The 18900-nt window shown below is 35.8% G+C and overlaps 1 protein-coding gene across 3 annotated transcripts in view; it reads left to right on the top strand.

Moving 5' to 3' along the window:
- Positions 1 to 18900, top strand: part of IBTK (inhibitor of Bruton tyrosine kinase) — a 60850-nt gene that overhangs the window by 20384 nt on the left and 21566 nt on the right. For 2 of the 3 annotated variants that reach the window (XM_074895961.1, XM_074895959.1), the window contains exons 9-23: positions 506 to 629; positions 3573 to 3750; positions 5219 to 5396; positions 6256 to 6852; positions 8199 to 8285; positions 9240 to 9322; positions 9426 to 9463; positions 11227 to 11323; positions 11655 to 11756; positions 12718 to 12835; positions 14382 to 14442; positions 15162 to 15289; positions 17090 to 17202; positions 17830 to 17978; positions 18608 to 18771. In XM_074895961.1, coding sequence (XP_074752062.1) covers positions 506 to 629; positions 3573 to 3750; positions 5219 to 5396; positions 6256 to 6852; positions 8199 to 8285; positions 9240 to 9322; positions 9426 to 9463; positions 11227 to 11323; positions 11655 to 11756; positions 12718 to 12835; positions 14382 to 14442; positions 15162 to 15289; positions 17090 to 17202; positions 17830 to 17978; positions 18608 to 18771 — 2217 coding nt within the window. The remainder of the gene's footprint in view (positions 1 to 505; positions 630 to 3572; positions 3751 to 5218; positions 5397 to 6255; positions 6853 to 8198; positions 8286 to 9239; positions 9323 to 9425; positions 9464 to 11226; positions 11324 to 11654; positions 11757 to 12717; positions 12836 to 14381; positions 14443 to 15161; positions 15290 to 17089; positions 17203 to 17829; positions 17979 to 18607; positions 18772 to 18900) is intronic. The other variant, XM_074895960.1, reaches the window with a different exon arrangement.

The raw sequence follows: 18900 nt of genomic DNA, 5'->3' as shown, positions 1-18900 counted from the left end.
AAGTTAAGGTGCTGCCACTTGCAGAAACCTAATACTATGTACTGTACTCTTATACTAAGAAACCAAAACCAGATAACATGTGTGTTTTTGATCAGGTAGAGAAACAAAACCCACCAAAAACCTGAGAAATGCCCTACTGGTATAGCATAGGTCTTTTAATAGAAACAGAGAAATGAAAATTATACAACTAAAATTTTTGTAATGCTGAAGATCAAAGCTAAATCATATACTGTTTTTTACTTTCTGGGATTTTGTGAAGAACCTGTAGATATGATGTGACTTATTTTATTAAAAGCAAAGCAAAAATTACAGTCTACTAATAGTATTTTATTAGCAGTTGCAGTGGTAATACCAGTAGGGAGAAACTAAACTTAAGTAATTTTTCAGTGTCACTACCACAATTAGAGTTTTTTTCCTACTTCTCTAAATGAAACAGGTAACTGTCATAGAAGCAACGTAAGTACACAATAAAGAAATACTAATTTAACCTTTTGTGTTCTTCCAGACAGCTGAACCTTAAAAAAGTTCTTGTTAATGGGGGATATTTGGAATATAAGGTAGATACACAGCATCTTAAAGAAAATGGGGGTCAGAAGATTTGCATTCTAGCGCTGGATGAAGCCGGAAAAGTAAGTTGTGTTCCTAGAAATCATAACTATATAGCAGGCTTCATACTGATTAATCAAACTTTAAACATGACAGAACAGAATCATAGAAAATACCCAATTAAGTCTGGTAAAGCTACTAGTGTTTTGTTTTTTTTTTTTTGAAAAAGGGCTATGGAAACACTACCAAAGCAATGTATAGGAGTTTAGTTTTAAATCTGTGAACATATAATGGCTTTTCAGTGAAGGTGTAAATGCCTTTGTTTTTACGGGTATGTGGTCGTTTTTTCCTGTGTTTTTTTGTTTTGTTTTGTTTGGGTTTTTTTTTCATCTCTCATCCCACATATCCAGTCACCTGTCCCAATCCAATATCGGGGGAATTTTTGATATGATCCCAAGAGCGAGATTAAGACAAACAAAGTCAAATGCCATACACCCAAACCAGATTTTTATTATTAAAAAGGTGAAGAGGGGTGGTGATAGGACAGAATGGAAGGAAAAGACAGAAATAAAGCAAGGATGTGGGACAGGGCTGCAAGAATAGTCACCATCATGGATCCAGCAGCGTCCTGTTGGTCCTCAGTCTTCAGTTCTTCGGTGATGGGTGCACACGGATCTGGCTTTGATGGTACATGCACACTGAGCAAAATTTTCTGCTGTCTTTTTAAGTTCATCTGTCTGCTGATTAGCATAATCTGCTCGCCTTTAGTTTTTTTTCTCTGGTCCCACAGGTTTTGTTGCATCTGGCTTCAGGGCAGGAATGTTTGCCGCTTGTCAGTTCATTATCAATGCATGCATGGGGTCTGGCCTACACAATAGAGCCACAGATGGTTACAGGATGGAGCCAGCTCAGTACACGTCTGCTCCTCTGAGGCTTGTCTAAAGAGTCCGGACAATGCAACCGCAAAGAAGGGGGGGGTGCATCCTTCAATACACTCCCACTTCTCTGGGCAACATCCTCCAGGCCAATTCACAGGCTGCAGCAGCTTCTCTTGGAGGTTTGCACAGACACAAGCAAGCTTTGAGACAGTCATAGGACATTGCAGTCTCTCACATCACCTGTACACCCTCCAGTCTCTGTACTTGAAGTTTTAGAGCCTTTGCTCAAAAGCAGCTGTTCTGTAGAGATGTCCCTTTTATTGTTGAAAAGTTGCAGCTAAACCTGGTGAATGGTTTAGTATTTATAGTTAAGTATATACGCACTGTTGTCCTAGAACTGGAATACTGTGGTGGATTTATTGTTTTCTTCCCTCATTCTTTCATAGAGTAACAGTTTATAGGACCGTTCAAAACCTCAGTTTTTTCTGGATCTGCTTACTGTGAGATCTGAACCTTCAGTGCCATCTAGTGGTGTGTACAAAAAGGTCTTGTTACAGAAGTGCTGCCTTAAAGAGTGTTAAAACCTGAGCTTGTATATCAAAATAGGGAGCAGTGTGGGTATTTAATTTTCTTTCATCTTTCCTTGCCTTTGACTGAATTATATTTTGGAATGATCTTATCTGTTTCTTAGATCATTAGTTGTCTCAGAGTTTATAAACTTCCAGTTCAGTATTTGTTCACGTGAGGTTTAGTCTCTGACATCTGTAGTGTTGATAGTGCCCTTTCAACATCTTTGGGACACTGCTTTAGCAGTAAGAAACTGCTTTGTCTTCCTGCATCGGTGGAACGATGTCAGCCTACATTTCATATCTTTCCATGCTGAATACTGACTTGACAAATGCCAGGATCTTTAGTACTTTTAGGTATTATAAATTATTGAGTAAGGAGAGGGGTGGGATCTTAGTACTTTTGCTTCCTGAATCGGTGCTTCCTGGTCTGGCTTGATTGTACTCTCTTTAAGAGAGTACTGTTTAGCCTAGAAAAGAGAAGGCTCAAGGGGGATCTTACCAATGAAGGGAAGATGTAAACATGGAGCCAGGCTCTTTTCGGTGGTGCCCAGGGACAGAACCAGAGGCAGTGGGCACAAACTGAAACAGGAGGCTCTGAGTATCAGGAACTGTAAGGGTGATTGAGCATTGGCACAGGTTGCTTGTGGAAGTTGTTGAGTCTCCATCCTCTGAGACACTTAAAAGCTGTCTGGCCACACAGTCCTGGGCAAATGGCTCTGGGTGGCCCTGCTTGAGGGGGAGGTTGGACTAGATAACCTCCACAGGTCCCTTCCAGCCTCAACCATTCTGTGCTTCTGTAGTGCTCAAGAGAGGGGAAAGGTAATAGGTTGCTCATATTATTTTGCCCCCTTCTGTAGGTGTTAATAGACCTGTGCTGGCCCTTCAATGTGAGAAGATGAAAGCCCGACTTTAATGCCACTAATGCCACATCTGGGCTTTACCTTGTGTGGGATTGTTGCTTCCTGCTCTCTTCTTTCAGACACCTACAGTATACCTTGTTGGGGTCCTGCTGCGCATACAGTTCTTCCCGTTTCTGTTGAATGTTTTGAAGTTTGTGTTTGGTCATGATCTCCATTCCAAAACCTTGGCTGGTACAGAAAAACTTGAGATTTTTGTCAAACAATTAACAGGAAATTGATTAATTTTTTTGGTGTTCTAGCTTTGAATTTTGCCTGATTTATAAGCAAACCAGTTGGACATACTTGTAAATTAAGAACTAGATTAAACTTGTTTCTTGACTTGACAACACCTTTTGCTGTTCTTGAAATGTCAGTAAAAACTGTTTTATAGATGACTGATGTGAAGACATTTGAATATTCAGAGAAGCTTTTCAAATGCCCTTCATGGGTAAATGGATCTTGATATCATAATAGATTTTCCCCTTTTTACTTGTGGGTTCTTTGTAATAGATGCTCATAACACTTCAGGATACAGTTTTGAAGAATGTGTTTCTTCTTTTATATGCAACTTTGAGGTGGTATGTTCTTGCTTGTGTTTGAAAAAATCAATGTGTAATATGTAACTGCTTTTAAATGATACAAAGATATTTCCCCTTTCTCTGAAAAAAATGATATTATAGGTGTTTTGCTGGAAATCATCTAACAACTCCATGAAGCAGTGTCGTTGGGTGTATGGCCGGCAAGTCTTCATGTCTGATGTTGCTTTAAATGGGAATGAAATAATGTTTGTCACACAGGATGGTGAAGCCTTTACAGGGAAGTGGCTGGAAGAAGGGAAAAAAATCTCAGAAAAGAAAGGTTAGCTGTGGTTTCTTAATGTTTTTAAGCACTTCAAATCAATATAAAAGTTTAATTGATCCTGTACAGTCTCTAACAGTATTATGTGGTGAGTTGTAGCTGATGGTTGGTAGCATTGACCACTACTGTTCTCTTTCCTCAGTAATACTAAGATTTACTTACTTTGCAGACTTCAGTTAACCTTCAGGTGGAGATTTCTAGGAAGAAAAGTACTTCTGAAGAGTAATAGTAGCACAAGGGTCCAGTGTAATGATCTCATCACACGTATTGGATGACCAGTCCTAAGAGACTGGCATTGAACAAGAGAAGGAGCATGTACTTGCTTGCACTGCTAAATCTGTGTAACCTTATCATGTTTCCCAGACTCTTATCTGGGCAGAGATAATTTCAGGGTGCAGAGCAATTTCCACCTTATTAGCTTGGCTCATATTGCTGAGAGTAGGTCCTCATGGATTGTTTTTCTGCGAGGAAGATACCTGTCTACTACAGGACAAGGTTTTAATTGAAACTGTCAGCTCTGTTCACGTAGGGGTCTTAAAACTGTGGATAAAAATAGATTTACTTCCGACCTGGGATGTATTTGAACTTATAGCTTTATGTTGCAGTTCCACGTCCTTTGACACTGAGCTTCTATATTTAGTTTTATCAGGCCATTTTTGCATTCTTTCACAGCAGAAATCTTTCCTCTGTGCTCAGACTTGCATACTAGTTTTACTCTATTGCTGCTTTCTTTTATTCTACATGTCACATAGTTTCCTCGTTACAGAGGCACCAAAGACATCTCCTTTTCACTCTGTCCTGGTATGTGTCTGTAGGCACTCTCTTATGCTTATTGCTGTTCTTTTTGTAGTTTTAGTATCTTTGAGTAAACTTCAGAATGCAGACTTGTTGGCTAGTTGTATGTCTAGTTCAATTCACTGATTTGTAATGAATGAGAGCTGCTGGTTTTTTGAAGGTATTTTAATGAATGTGGTGAATGGTGGGCATGTTTTTAGTTATCCAGTTCTTGAAAAATAATCCAGCATTCAGAGAATATCATATTTTTTTCAACAGTATTATGTTAGTTTGGGTACAATTTAAACAGAGATAATATGATGTCTGAAGGCAGTTGTATTATATGTACTGTAACTGATATGACATGAAAAGAAAGCCGTGTGTTGTTTCATTCCACAAGAAGTTGCATTGACTGTTATATGGAGTGGTTTTCTTTTATATGAAGAAGTGGTAAAACACTTCCACAAGAAGTTGTGGATAAAAACTCTCCTATATTTAATGTAAAGTCTTATACTTAAAACATCTTCCTGCATTTCAGTTAAGCAAGCTGAAATCTTCAGCATAATTCAGCCTTATTCAGTGACTTCATCGATTGACTTATAGCAGTCATATATCCTGCCTTTTTGTCACAATAGTTGCATTTTAATTAACAAGACCTTTCTGTAGGTTTTTTTCAATCTTTTTTTTTTTTTAGCAGAGTTTGTATCGAGCCTTCAGAATTCTTCATGTGATATGTCTTGTGAACATGATACAAACAGTGTGTATGAAAGAATTCGACTTCAGAAGCTTACTTTTGTCCACCGAGCTGTTAGTATTGCCACTGATCCTAACGGTTGCAATTTTGCTGTTTTACAGTCAGATCCTAAAACAAGGTATATTTAAAATATCAACAGCTGTAATTTTTCTCTTTTTTTGTGTGTGTGATTGCAATGAAATCATTCTGCTTTTCAAAACCATTTTTTGGCTCATACAGAAGTCACGGTAAATACTGTTATTCATACTGCTAGAGGATAACACTTATTAGTAAACAACTGTGTTAAAGTTACACAAAGATGTCAGCTTATATATTTGCATGATTAGTATAGATAGTGTTGATGTTTTATCTAAAGTGTTGAAGGCAAGCATTTGTGATGTATTTCTTGGCACAGTCTGAGCTCTGAATAAATACTAATTTAGATACTGTAGAAATTCACCCCTTCAGTAATCACCAACAGTCAGCTTTTAAATAAAAGTGAAAAAGGGATCTTTATTTGTTTGGAAAAAATTTTTCAAGTAAAATGAGTAAATAGAATACTGAACCATGTTCTTGTGCTTTCATAATAGTTCCCAATATATCTGATAAATAAGTAAATATTAGCTTTTTTTCATATTGCCTTGAATTGTAATATGAAATACAGTAAATATTTCTGTGTTTTCTTGTTGGAAAAATAAGATTGCAGATAAAGTAGTTCTGATAATACAAATTTACTGGCTACATTAGAAAGACAAAATACTATATTTGATATTCTGAAGCTAGACATATCTTACATATGTGGTTTAATTGCCTTAATACCACATTATTCATTCTTGCTATAAAAAATAGGTCAGAAATTATGGAGGAGTCCAGCAGTGTAAGAAATAACCCAAACAAACCCAGTAGAAACAACCTCACCCTCTTCATTAAACATGCTATGTAAAATTTTATGGAACTTGTAAATAGTGGGGTTTTTGATGAATTTCATTTTGTTCTAGTCTCTATGAAATTCCAAGTGTGTCATTATCAAGTTTTGGCGAGGATTTTGGCAAACTGTTAGATGAAACAGATGAAATGGACAGCATCCATGATGTGACTTTTCAGATTGGCACTAGAACTTACCCCGTGCACAAATATATCTTGGCAGTACGCTCTGACTTCTTCAAGAAGCTCTTTGTTTCCAGTGACAACCAGCTAGACACTCCAGACGTCTACCGTAAAGATGAAGATGCTGTTGGATGTGATATTTATGTAATAGAAAAAGTTCATCCAGATCTGTTTGCATACCTCCTGCAGTTCATGTACACTGATACTTGCGATCTTTTGACTCATGGTTATAAACCAAAAAACCTGTATAAAGGAAGATCAGAAGAATATCAAGATACTTTAATTTCTAACCTGAGCAAAATGAGTTTTGATGAAAATGTTAATGGAAAGTCTGCATTTGAGATTTATAGAAATAATCAAGTGCAAGTTATAAATGAAAAACAGAAGAGCAAATCTAAAAAAGGCAAAGTTGTCGGTGAAGAAGCTAATCTCATAAAAATGTTGCAAAGCGCTGCAAAGAAGTTTGGACTCAGCAATTTAAGTGGAAGGTAGGTGAAAGAAAGTGCGTTTATATCTTGGCAAGATCTTCATGGAGTGTTTTTATGTAAGCTGATCTAACTTTAGTTGTTATTGAAGTAGAAGGCTAGTACATTTGGTACTAGGTTAGTACATTTGCCTTTTTCTGTTTGTTTTATTGTTCATAAGTATAAACATTTACAGCACACACTGTGTCATCTCTTTAAATCAACATCAGTTTTTTCTGATGCTCATCACTAAGAGAAGGCATGTCTAACCTTTTCAAATAACGTCAGAAGCAGACTTTCAATGTATGGTTATGTACTTAAAGCATACTTTTTCAATAGGCTTCTATATGATGGAAATGTGCTGTTGGCCCTTATTGTGTCCTAGAACTTCTTGGACATCTGTATTTAAATCATCTGTCCTGTTTATCTGTTAAGGCATGATCTCTATGAGACTTGACATCTAATGCAAATTATCTGATTCACCAGAATGACTGCTAAAAAAGATCAGTATTGCTTTGTTACAGACAGCTGGTCTAATTGAGTTTTGGATTGATGACTACAGACCACAGCATAGAAATTCTTCTATTTTTTACGTAGACAGTGAACGTATTTATCATACAACAGAAAGCAAAGCTAAATTCTTGTTTAACTGATGCATTTTTAATGTTACATGGTGAAACTGATGGAATTGAGACCAAATGTCTCTGTAGACCTGTATTACTCAGTTGTTTGATTTTTTTTTCCTTGCATTTCCCTTTTCCTTTCAAAGGAGGGAATGAGCTTTTGCAGGGCAGTTTTCTTCACTGTATTTTTTGCAAACACTATAATTAATCAGCAAATATGTGAAGCTGCTACTAAAACTGAATTTCCGACTAAAATTTCCATGTTAAGGCACTTTCTCTTTGAAAGTGTGTTGCCTTGTAATCCACCACCAGCACTCCTGTGTCTTTACTATCCCATTCAAAAGCCTTCTTGATGAATTGGGGTGCTAAAGAACCCGGTGCTGAAGTATGCATCTCTTCCAAACCACTGTCTTTGCTCAGATAACTGAGTGGTAGCGGTATATGTAACTCCTAGATTTTTGACCCAGTGGTGTTGAACTTTGGCCTTAACTATAGCAGTATAGCTTTCATCTAAGATAATAAATGAGACAGCTAAGATGTGGACATAATGTCAGTTAGATTTTACATCTGCAGCAAAGACTTTCAAGTAACAACTGGCCCTTTCTAGTTTTCTGTGATGAATGATTTTGATCCTTTTTCATGTTCACAATATGAGCCCACTGAAGTGCATTGCTTTGTGAAACTGTTCTTAATGGTTTGAACTGTATGCTAATTGTGTTACTTACTACTTATGTTAATGATTTGCAGGTTGGATGGAGTCAGGTTAGAAAATGGAAAAATTAATGTTGTCAACAAGAAGAATGGGAACAAACCAAAGTTAAATCAGAAGAAATGGTAAACCTTATATATCAAGCTTCCCTTACCCCCACTGTCTTCCTTTTATGTCATCTCTTTATCTGTTGAGTGTAGGCTAAGGTTGATCAGTTGTATTTTAGCTTCTGGTGTACACTTGTCTCTTTCACAGTAACTCATGTTTGGAAGTTCTCTGTAGATGTGCATAAACTGATCTATGAGTTAGTAATCTGGGATAGATTACGTATGGTATATTTTTGCTTCTTTTTGCTGTATGTTAATGTGTTCTGCGGATGAATTGTGTCATAGAATAATAATGCCAGGAGAAATGTGGGTAATCCAGTCTAAAGCAGTTTGACTTTTGCAAATGTACTTGCTGTGTCAATAAGACAACGTGGATTCAAAATAAGCAAAACTATAATTTTTTTTGTAATTAAGAAAATCTCTGGAATATCTTTCAATAGAAAAATTCCTTATGCTTTTATCAAAATGATGTTTGGGTTTTTAATTCCATTGGGTGATTGGGTTATTTATACCCAAAGGCTTGAATAGTCTTCTTACATAGTAAAAGCTACATCGTATAGAAATAGCTTTTTCACAGAATTTGGATCAATTCATTCTTAAAATGCCTTGCCAAAGCTTATAAAAGCTACTAATAGAAAAGAAATAACTAATGACGTAGACCATTTAAGATTGGCTAAAATTAGCCATAATTAACTTATTTGGTCATAGCAATTTTGAAACAGTAATTGACTGTGTTTTGAAGGAAATACTTCAGATGGAATTTTGAGAGTTCAAATTTGGATGAAAAGTTTCTCTCTTGAAACTATCATGCCTGTACTTCTGGGTTCATATTATATGATATTATTAAAGTTCATGTGTATTTTATTTTAAAGGATAAATCCTAACTTGCCAAAGTAAGCATTTATTTGTAGAGTTTACAACTTGTAGCTCTTCAGAATAGTCACAGTTCTGATCCTATTAAATATCTTCTAGTTCGTACCTCTGCGATGTGACCCTGAAATCTTTAGATGGAAAGGAATTCCCGTGTCATAAATGTGTACTTTGTGCAAGACTTGGTATGTGTGTGTATTTTTATATATATATATAAAATATAAGTAGTGTTGTCTTTTTTTAACTGAAATTTTATTGCGTTTTGAACTGAAATGCCTTTCTTTACAGATTATTTTCACAGCATGTTAAGCAGCTCATGGATTGAGGTAAGCTTGCCAATAACCATGTGTAGTGGTGTGTTTTGTTGCATCAAATGAGTGACAGCTTTTCAGTTTTTCCTGGAATAACATATCCTAAATACTGAGGAAGAGGAAAGGCTGGATGGAGTCTTGGATCCTGTTTGCAAGAAACAAAACCCTCCATGGCTACTCTATATTTGTACTATTGAGACTGTGTATTAAATGAGAGTAATAAATATAATAATGTATATCAAAGGAAATGTATTACTTTTGTTTTAGAGGTTTATTTTGAGTCAGTTCATGGATTTATAAAAGCTGCTGGACTGTTCCTGTGGGATACTGCTTTGGATGAATTTTCATTTTCTTTCTGTAAAAGGTTTTAAAATTTAAATAGTATGCAGTATGGAATAGCTTTTCATATATACTGCATGAAAGATATAGCAGAATTGAGAGTCAATGTGTGGAAATCTCTAGTTGACTTTTACTGTTAATGAAATAGAGTTTATCGGGGTCTATTCCACTTAATCATCAGCTGCTGATTCAAAAGGTATAGATCTTTTATTTGTCTTGGTTCCCGTTTGCTAGCTGTGTGTTCAATGCCCTGATTGTTCCTGGACATTGTAATTTCACTAAATGCCTCTGTTAAAGTACCTGAATACTATTGATAATGCTTGTTGAAAGAGAGGAAAGATGTAAATGGAGAAGCATTTTTCAGAGGCTGAAAGCTGAAGCAGTGTTCAAGAGTTTTCTCAGCTTTCACAGCTTTTTAGCAATGTGTAAATCTAAGAACCTGGCAAAGTACTGGCAGTTTTCTTGCTGCTTAACAGAACTTGACCTGTCCTTTGTTACTGTACTGCTTTTTCCTCAGTTGTCCCTGAGGAAACATATCTGAAATGCTGTGAGACAAGTGCTTGATTTATTGTTGGGGTTTTTTTAAAGTGTCAAATGTCCATTTGTATAATTGAGTTTTATATCAGTTCATAAGTAGTTCGTAAGTTATCTATTATTTCGTAAGTAAATCTAAATCATACTAAATTCATAAGTGTTTTGTGGGTAATGTGCTCTAGATGTTGTATAGCAATCTTAATGTCTGTAATAGGTTTTTAACTTTCAGATGGGAATTGTGTCAATACCAATAGCATGTTCTAAAGCAAGAAAAATTTTCTAGTATAAAGCTTTGCTTCAGTACCACTTGAAATAAACCAAAGTTGTTAAGAAATGATGTTGCATAAACTTGAATGATGACAATTACATGATTTAATGGCTAACTTGCTCATACAAAAGCTTTGTGTTAATGGTTAAGATGGTTCTTCAAATGGAGGGTTTGCTGAGGAGCTTGTTTTCTGAGGGATGTAGTGGCTAATTTCATTTTATTCTTGCATGGGAACTTGTGATTTCACTGGATCTTTTACCTTGAAAGAAAAGCAGTTCAGTACTTGCATAGGGGATTCCTATTAGTTCCACTTTTAGACAACTTTGACTATATTACTTTGCCCAAAGAGGATTGTTAGAGGAGATGCTCAAACTGATGAATCACTGAGCTGTTTCATGGATATTTATTCAGAAGTTTGAGCAGATTTTAATCACTACAATCAATTCTTAATTGAAGAACTTTAACAGATTTTGTGCAAGTGCTTAATTGTTTAACTTTGACAATGTGACCCTAAGTCTGAGTCATTTGCAATCTCCTATAATTGCTGTTTTAATTTTGTATTTTATTCCAAGTAGTCACCTTCTTTTACTAATTTTGTTTGTTTGTTTTTTGTTTTTTTAATCCTTTTGCATTTTAGGCTTCCTGTTGTTCAGCTCTGGAAATGCCAATCCATTCTGACATACTACAGATAATTGTAGATTACCTGTACACAGATGAAGCTCTTGCAATAAAAGGTGCCGTTGATACATTTTCAACGCAGCTGCAGCTCCTACAATTTTTATATTTTAAAGATAGAAATTCAATACTTAATATGTTTGTGTTGAAGTTTTATGCAGAAAGTCTACATTTTTGGGAGTCTTGCTTTAGATTTTGAGGTGATAGCTGTACCCTGGCCTTTTTTGTACCTTTTCTTTAGTTTGCCAAGCTGCAGCTTTCTGCTGTGAAAATCCCATCAAAATTTGCAAAGCCATTACATTTGTCCTTTGGTAATATCTCATTGAAGCTCTATGTGTTATAGTTGCTTTTGACTTGCCCGCAGTGTTTACATGATGCTTTGTTTTTCAGATTCTCAAAATGTGGAATTCATATGTAATGTTCTTGTGGTAGCAGACCAACTTCTTATATCCAGACTCAAAGAATTCTGTGAAGTAGCCATTGCAGAAAGACGTGAGTTCTTCCACTTGTATTATAAAGGGTTAGAGAATAAAAAAATCCTTTCTTTAGAAAGGATTAGTGTTCTTGCCTGTTTCAGCACAGAATTATTTGTGTGTATTCCTTTGCTGTGATTACCTTTTTCTGTTCATTGCATAGCTGTTAACAATTGCTTCTTTAGTCTGGGTGATACTCTAGGTTAGCATAATCTTCCATTCCTTATGCATTGTTGTCTTCATCTCAAGCTCTTTTATAGAAGAAAAAAAAAATTTAAAAAGCAAAAGCAAAAAAAACCCCCACCCCTAAACCACTGCAACAAATAAACCAAACTTTTACAAAACCTTAATTTCATTGAATTCAAACTTCTTGTCTTTACAACATGATAAAACGAATTCTATTTCTATTTCTATATTTGTATTTAGTTCTTCTAGTTCTTCTGTTGTTTGTTTGACACAATGTTGTTTCTGTATGGCTGTGAAGATCTGTCTTTTCTCAAACACTTAGGTGTAGTTGCTTAGCTTGATAGAAGAAGTCAGCATACAATTTTTGCTTGGCATTTCTTAGTGACTTACGTTCTTAAAATCTCTCTTCCCCCTACCCCTTCACCTCTCTTTTTCTCCTTTCTCGCTGCTAAAGGAATATTTGGACCTCTAAGAACTGTTTGTGCTGTATATGAAACTTCCTATTTTTAACTTTCATTTTCCCCTTTGTTGTGGACTGATGAGTTTCAATATATTGAAACTGATTGTAGGTAGGGCCCTTTTATTTTTGTGAAGCAACCATTGCATTCAAGCTCCTACAAAGTTATGTGGAACTTGTTGTAGTTTATGGCAATTTGAGCATTAGCATTTTTTCTAGGAATGGAGACATATATGATATTTTTCAGCAACTAGATCACACTGTGCAACAAGTCTTAAAAACTGCTGCGTGATATTGTAGCACATTATCCAATTCGGTTTGTTGTGTTTCTTTGCAGTTACTTTAAAGAATGCTGCCGAGCTGTTGGAATTCTCAGCCATGTATAATGCTGAACAGTTAAAACTGTCTTGCTTGCAGTTCATAGGTCTCAATATGGCAGCTTTGCTTGAAGCAAGGTAAGGAGGAATGCAAATGTATTAATGTACTAGCTGTTAAATTCAGACATCCCGAAAAGTCAAAAGGATTGGAAGAACTAATAAGAGTAGTTAAATGTTAAAATACAATTGGATGCAACTAGTTTAAAGGGAGGCTCATTTTTGCCAGAGAGGGAGAGAGAAACTAGCTATATATCTGTACATATTGTACCAGTTCTATAGTATGAAACCCTATGTCACAAAACCTCTTTTGACTTCAGTAGGCTTTGACATTAGGCCTAATCTTGTTCAGGTTTTTTCAGCTGATTTTGAAGATGCATAAAAGTTACTGTGTTTTTTCTGTTGTCTGGTTTGTTGGTTGGTATGCTTGGGTTTTTTTAACGTGATAGTTACTATGTAAAGTGAATTTACTTTAAGTAGGTTTATTACAGCTGGTGCATTATCCAAAGAGAGTGGGCCTGCCTTCTGATAGTTTCTTTGCTTTAACTGGCTTCAGTGAGGGCTGAACAAATTAATTAATTGCCCTTGCGTTCCACAGTGATTCAGCTAGGATTCTAAGAATTGGAAGGTGGACTCTGGCGTTCCTTTTTCTTGGTGCTTTTGGACAGGCCTTCAAGTTGCTTCCAGAGTTATCAGCTTCTCAGAGCAAGCCTTATCAGCACTGACTGAATAGCAAAGATTTAACCTCCCCCACCAAACAAAAAACCCCAATCAACCAAAAAACCCATGTCTCTATTACTGATTCGCTCTGTCCACTCCTAGCCTTTTTGTCGTGCTTGCTTTTACCTATAGAAGTTCTTGGAGATCTGAACCGTTTCAGAATGCCAGCACTGCATTGCTATGTCACACAACTGTTCTTGTAGCAGATACAGGAATTTATTCTTATTACCAGTTTTTCTCTCCACATCTTCATAAAGCATAAACATTTTAACCTTTGATTTTGGAGAGAAGAGTAGAAATCTAATAACATTGTCTTAAGTATTATTGTGAATTCAGATTTGTTTAATCTTAAACCTGGAGAAGATGTGCAACATTCTTATTAGTGGAAGTCTGACTACTGGGTAGCAAGACTTTTAATCTGAGACACCTGATAGAGAACGTAGTCATGACAGCTTTGCACAAGAAGAGCTGCTCATGTGGGCAAGACAGTTCTGAGTAAAGTTTGTTACTGTAGTATTACTTTTTTTGGCATAAATGTCAAGGGATGTTGTGGCTGAATTTTGTAGAAGAATTTGCGTAGACTTGGAGTATTACATACATGTCAATAATATTTGAAAGTATGCCAAAATAAGTAAAGTAATGACCAGTTCATGGTAACTTAACTGTATAGGTCTATATTGGCTGTGGCCTTAAGGATAGGCTACCTGGAAGGGTTGTGGGTTTAATCCTGCCTTATAAGGGCATTGGCTAGTTTATATTTTGTGTTAATTTTCTTCCTTCTGACTCTGTGACCACCGTGAATAGGTAATAATGCATCTAAAATATTCATTTGAATTTTTAATTAATCTGATTTTTTTTTTTTTTGTTAAGATGGTACGATAAATTTGTATTGATTTTTTTTTTTTAGGACTCTGGATGTCTTAAGTGATGAAGTTGTAAAGGATCTTTCTGTTTATTACAGGAAAATGGTAAGTTGTACAACGTAAGTGTAAGCTGATTAGGTTTAAAATGAGAACAGATGAGTAATAAATACGTTTCTTCAGGGTCTGTAGATGGCAGGCTGAATGTGGAACATCTGACTCAAAAGCTAAGGTTAGCTGCTGCTGTTATCACTCTCATGGATCTCATATTTCATTATTCACCAGCCACTGCTGCAACAGTATTGTGTCCTTTAATTAATTATACACATTAAACTTATTAATGTCCTGTAATTAACAGTTGTTGCATGATAAAGCATAAGCAAAGCCTATGGAAAAGAGCATGTGTTACTTAGAAGCAAGGAGAAGAAAGCAATTTAGACTTCACCAGTGTAACATTCAGGGTGATCATATAGGTCTTAAAATCTGTAAGAAAAATAATGTTAAAGCTGAACTTTAGTGCAAAGGGGAAAACCAAGGCAAATTATAATCCACTATTCTTTAACTGTAAAAGGTGAATGTTTGCAAAACCTTGAAGCATTTTTTTGTCACAAGTTACAGGTAGCTACAACATGCATTGAATCTGTCACTTTAAAATAATTGTTTGTTTTGCTTAAAGGTGTAACTTAAGTTTATAAGCTGGTTAAAAAATTAATTACTTGATCTGTAAAAGTGTTGTAAAAGGACCAAAACTGTAATTTAAAAGATATCATATATTTGCTAGCATACAACTTGAGAGAAACTTAGTATAACAGCTTTTACAACTACAGATTCCAGCTATGGTCAGGAGAGTAATTACTCCATATCCAGATGGACCTGACATAAGTTGTTTTGAGCCTGAAGATGGAGAGAACTTTGTCTTCTTAAGGGAAGAAATGAATGCAGAACAAAATTCTCAGTAAGTATTTTTCATCAACACTTTTGACTAGGTGAGCTGTATATGGTATTTTTCCCCCTTTGGATGGTGCTTGACTCCCTTTGGGTTCAGAATTGAAATATTAAGAAATAGGAGAAAAGAGGGTTTCAAAGACTGTTCTCAGTTTCCTTAAGTATTTTAAAATGCTACAGAACTGCAGTGGAGCACTTTTTTTGATTTATAAGTAGCATGTGAGTAAAGGTAACAGAACAAGCATTCACAGTAATGTTTAGGAGTTGTGCATGTGGTGAGAGTATCTGTATGTATGAGACAAACTCTAGGGTTCATTGAGCTTCACTGGATTAGGAGAAATCAAAAGAGAAAAAAAAAACCCCAGACTTTAATGTAATACAGATCTGTCTGGATAATCTACACTTCTTAATATTATCAGAACTGTTATGTGAAATATGAAGTGTTGTAGCGTGAGTTTTTAATCTGTCTGTTTAAAGTGGCTACTCGCTGGCTGTAGAATAACAGAACTAGTGACCTGTGTTTAAGAAATGTTAGAAAATATGATCCAAACAACTGCAGATCAGGTGGTTTGGCCTCTGTTTTTGTGGACTTCTGGTATTCTGTCTGTGAAGATTTTTTTTTGAAGACATAGAAGAAAGAGCAATAGAATCAGTAAGTCTTACCAGACTAATTTAATATGCTGCTTTTCTCTGACGAGCAAATAATAAAACTAAAACTGCTTTTCTTTGGTACAGTTTTTAAACAGGAGAAATTGACTATGACATCAGAACTATGAAAAGTTAACTTGATAGGATGACTTGGTAACATGATTCCAAATAGTGAAATATGATGTCACTGTGCAGATGAGACCTCACTTGGGGTATTGTGTATGGTTCTGACCACTTGTGTCAAGAAAAGTTATGCAAAGTGAACTAGAACAGATAAGGACTAGCAGGTCAAGGGAACTGAGAAGCTACTTTGTATTAGACTTCAAGCCTTTCAGTGTTTTTAAAGGCTAGAATGATAGCCTTTAGGGAATAGAGCAATCCAGGATTAAAAAAAAAAACAAAACCAACAAGGATTGTAAGGTTATGGTAGTGATGCAGGAATGAATAAGTGCTTCTCAAAGAAGCTTTTTGAAATAAGGTTACTGTAGCTGTGATTCATAGAATTCTGAATTTTTCATAGTTTTGCTAAAATGAAAGATGCCTTTTATTTGATTCCACGCTTCCTAATATCATATATAGGAACATGAGACATTTTGGTTATGTGACTGTATACCTGCTTTATTGTAGAAGTAGTATTATCTTGGTGGCAAAATTTGTGTTGGGGAAAAATGAAACCAACTGTGGAGTTTATTGAACTTCACTAATTTAGGAGAAACCAAGGAGAAAGAAAGTGGAGCCTTGGATGTTATGTCAGTTGGCTGCAATGTGTAGCAGGTTTAGTCTGACCTAGGTGGCAGTGCCAGTCTGTGGAGCTTCTGTATCTTTCACTGTCTGAACAGAAGTCCTTGTGCAGCATACTAGACCAGAGACTAGGTCTAGATTGGAAAGGATTTTTTCTCTTCCTCCTGAATTTTTTTTTCCCCTCCAAATCGAATACTAAATAGTTGTGCCAGTGAATAAGCAGAGCAGGAACAAGCAGTTAGTGGCAGCTAGTGGGATCAGATATTGCTGCTTAAAGTGTAACCGCTCCTGACGGAAAGTCTTGACACTGACCCTAATACTTCAGAGGCATGAATTATTTGGCTTTAATCCAACTTAAGGTTTTGGTTTTTTGGTTGTTTTTTTTTTTTTGTTGTTGTTGTTTGTCTGTTTTTTTTAATAGGGAAGCCCTTTTCAAAAGAGCAAAAACTAAGGCAAAAAAGAAGCCACGAAAACGGTCTGACAGCTCTGGAGGATATAATTTATCAGATATTATTCAGAGTCCAGCTTCTGCAGGTCAGTGGGAAAGAGGTTCCTTTTGGGTATAAAAACAGAACATAAAGTTAAATGTGCAATGCAGTGTGATTACTTCAGTAATGAAATCTTGCAAAGATTACTTCTATTCTAGTGAACGTACCTTTTTTTCTAGTGAATACCATAGCTGAATTTGAATGGTGAATCCTTAAGTTTTGTTTGAAAGGATGGTTGTCATATTAAGCTTGTGTCCAAAGTTCACATTCTGTAAAAGTATGTATTTTATCAAATAAAGTTAATGGTCACTTTCCCATGTGGTTTTAATAAGTGAAACATTTCTGCTAATGTGTGTGTGTTTTTTTTCTTTTTTTCTGGAATATAAAAAATAAATTAGTCGTTGTTTATTGAAAAGATGGTAGAAGCCTTCATTTTCAACAGAAAAGTGCCAGTGTTACTTCCTAAAACTGTGAGACAGGCAGAAAACAGAGTTACTCTGATTAAGATAGTCTTAACTTTGTTTATACTTACTACACTCTAGTGTACTGGACTAGGTAAACTTCCGGTTATTTTGCATTCATCATAAGGAGTGGATAACTTTTGGGGTTTTTAAGTGTTGTTTAGTCTGGCTCTCATGATTTAATAATTCTACTCTCTTTTCTTATTTCTTAGGCTCAGTAAAGCTGGATAAAACTAACTCTGTAGAGTCACTTCCCGAACACTCAACATCTGACTCTGAAGGTAGTTATGCAGGGGTAGGTAGCCCCAGAGACTTGCAGTCCCCTGACTTCACAAAAGGATTTCATCCAGAGAGGACTGAGGTTGGATTTCTTTGTTCCTAGCAGTTTACTTGTTTGCATTTATCTAGTCCATCAAAAACAGAGTTTATATTTTGGAGTGTTTCTGAGAAGCTGTTGTCCTTAAAATGGGGTAAACGACTTTAAATAGTTACTGTTGTCTGATAAAGCAAATAAAAATTAGTATTTCTTATTAAATCTCTAAGGGTAATTTATTCGTGTGGTACCATAATAAAAATTTTTATATGTTGTAGTGCTCAGAGAATTTCAAACGAAAAGAGCAATTGTGTAAATTCATTTAAAATTCAAAGTAAATCTGAAGTTCAGAAGCTGAAAAAACAAACAACAGAATCCAAAATATCCAGGGTAGTCCTGCTGTTGTTCGACTCTGTAGATGGACAGAAGTGTGGTCCAGGATAACTGAGACATAACTGATACATATTTGTACTTAAATGATTCAAAGTGAGGTGTGAAGTGGGAAAGAAAAAAAGGTACAAATAGCAGACTCATCATTCACTACATTATTGCTATTTTTGAGGTATCCTTTAAAATCTGTTCACTTACACATGACATTAAGGTTGTGTGTAGCATCTCTGTTTACTAAATGGAAAAATGTGAGAATATTTATTGAACATTTTTCTGTCTGTTTTTAGATGAAGGACAAAGCATGCAGTCAGGGTATGAAACCCACTCAACCTAACAAGGAGGTGAAGTTGTACAAGGGATCATCAGCATTGACACAATCTACTCCACAGTCCATTCCCAGTGCCAAAACCAGCTCTGCAAGCTCTCCCAATTGGGTAGCAACCAGTTTCAGGTGCAGTAATAGTTGTGGTGCCTACCTAAGTTACAATCACTGCTCTACACTTGGTAGAGAATGGTAACATTATTCAAACTGAAAAAAGCTATCTGCTCTTCAAAATGATCATACATTACGTAACATGTG

This window comes from Athene noctua, chromosome 1 (assembly GCF_965140245.1).
Source record: "Athene noctua chromosome 1, bAthNoc1.hap1.1, whole genome shotgun sequence".
In the NCBI taxonomy this organism is placed as follows: Eukaryota; Metazoa; Chordata; class Aves; order Strigiformes; family Strigidae; genus Athene; species Athene noctua.
Note: the sequence above shows the minus strand (reverse complement) of the source record. Positions and strands in the feature narration are given on the sequence as shown.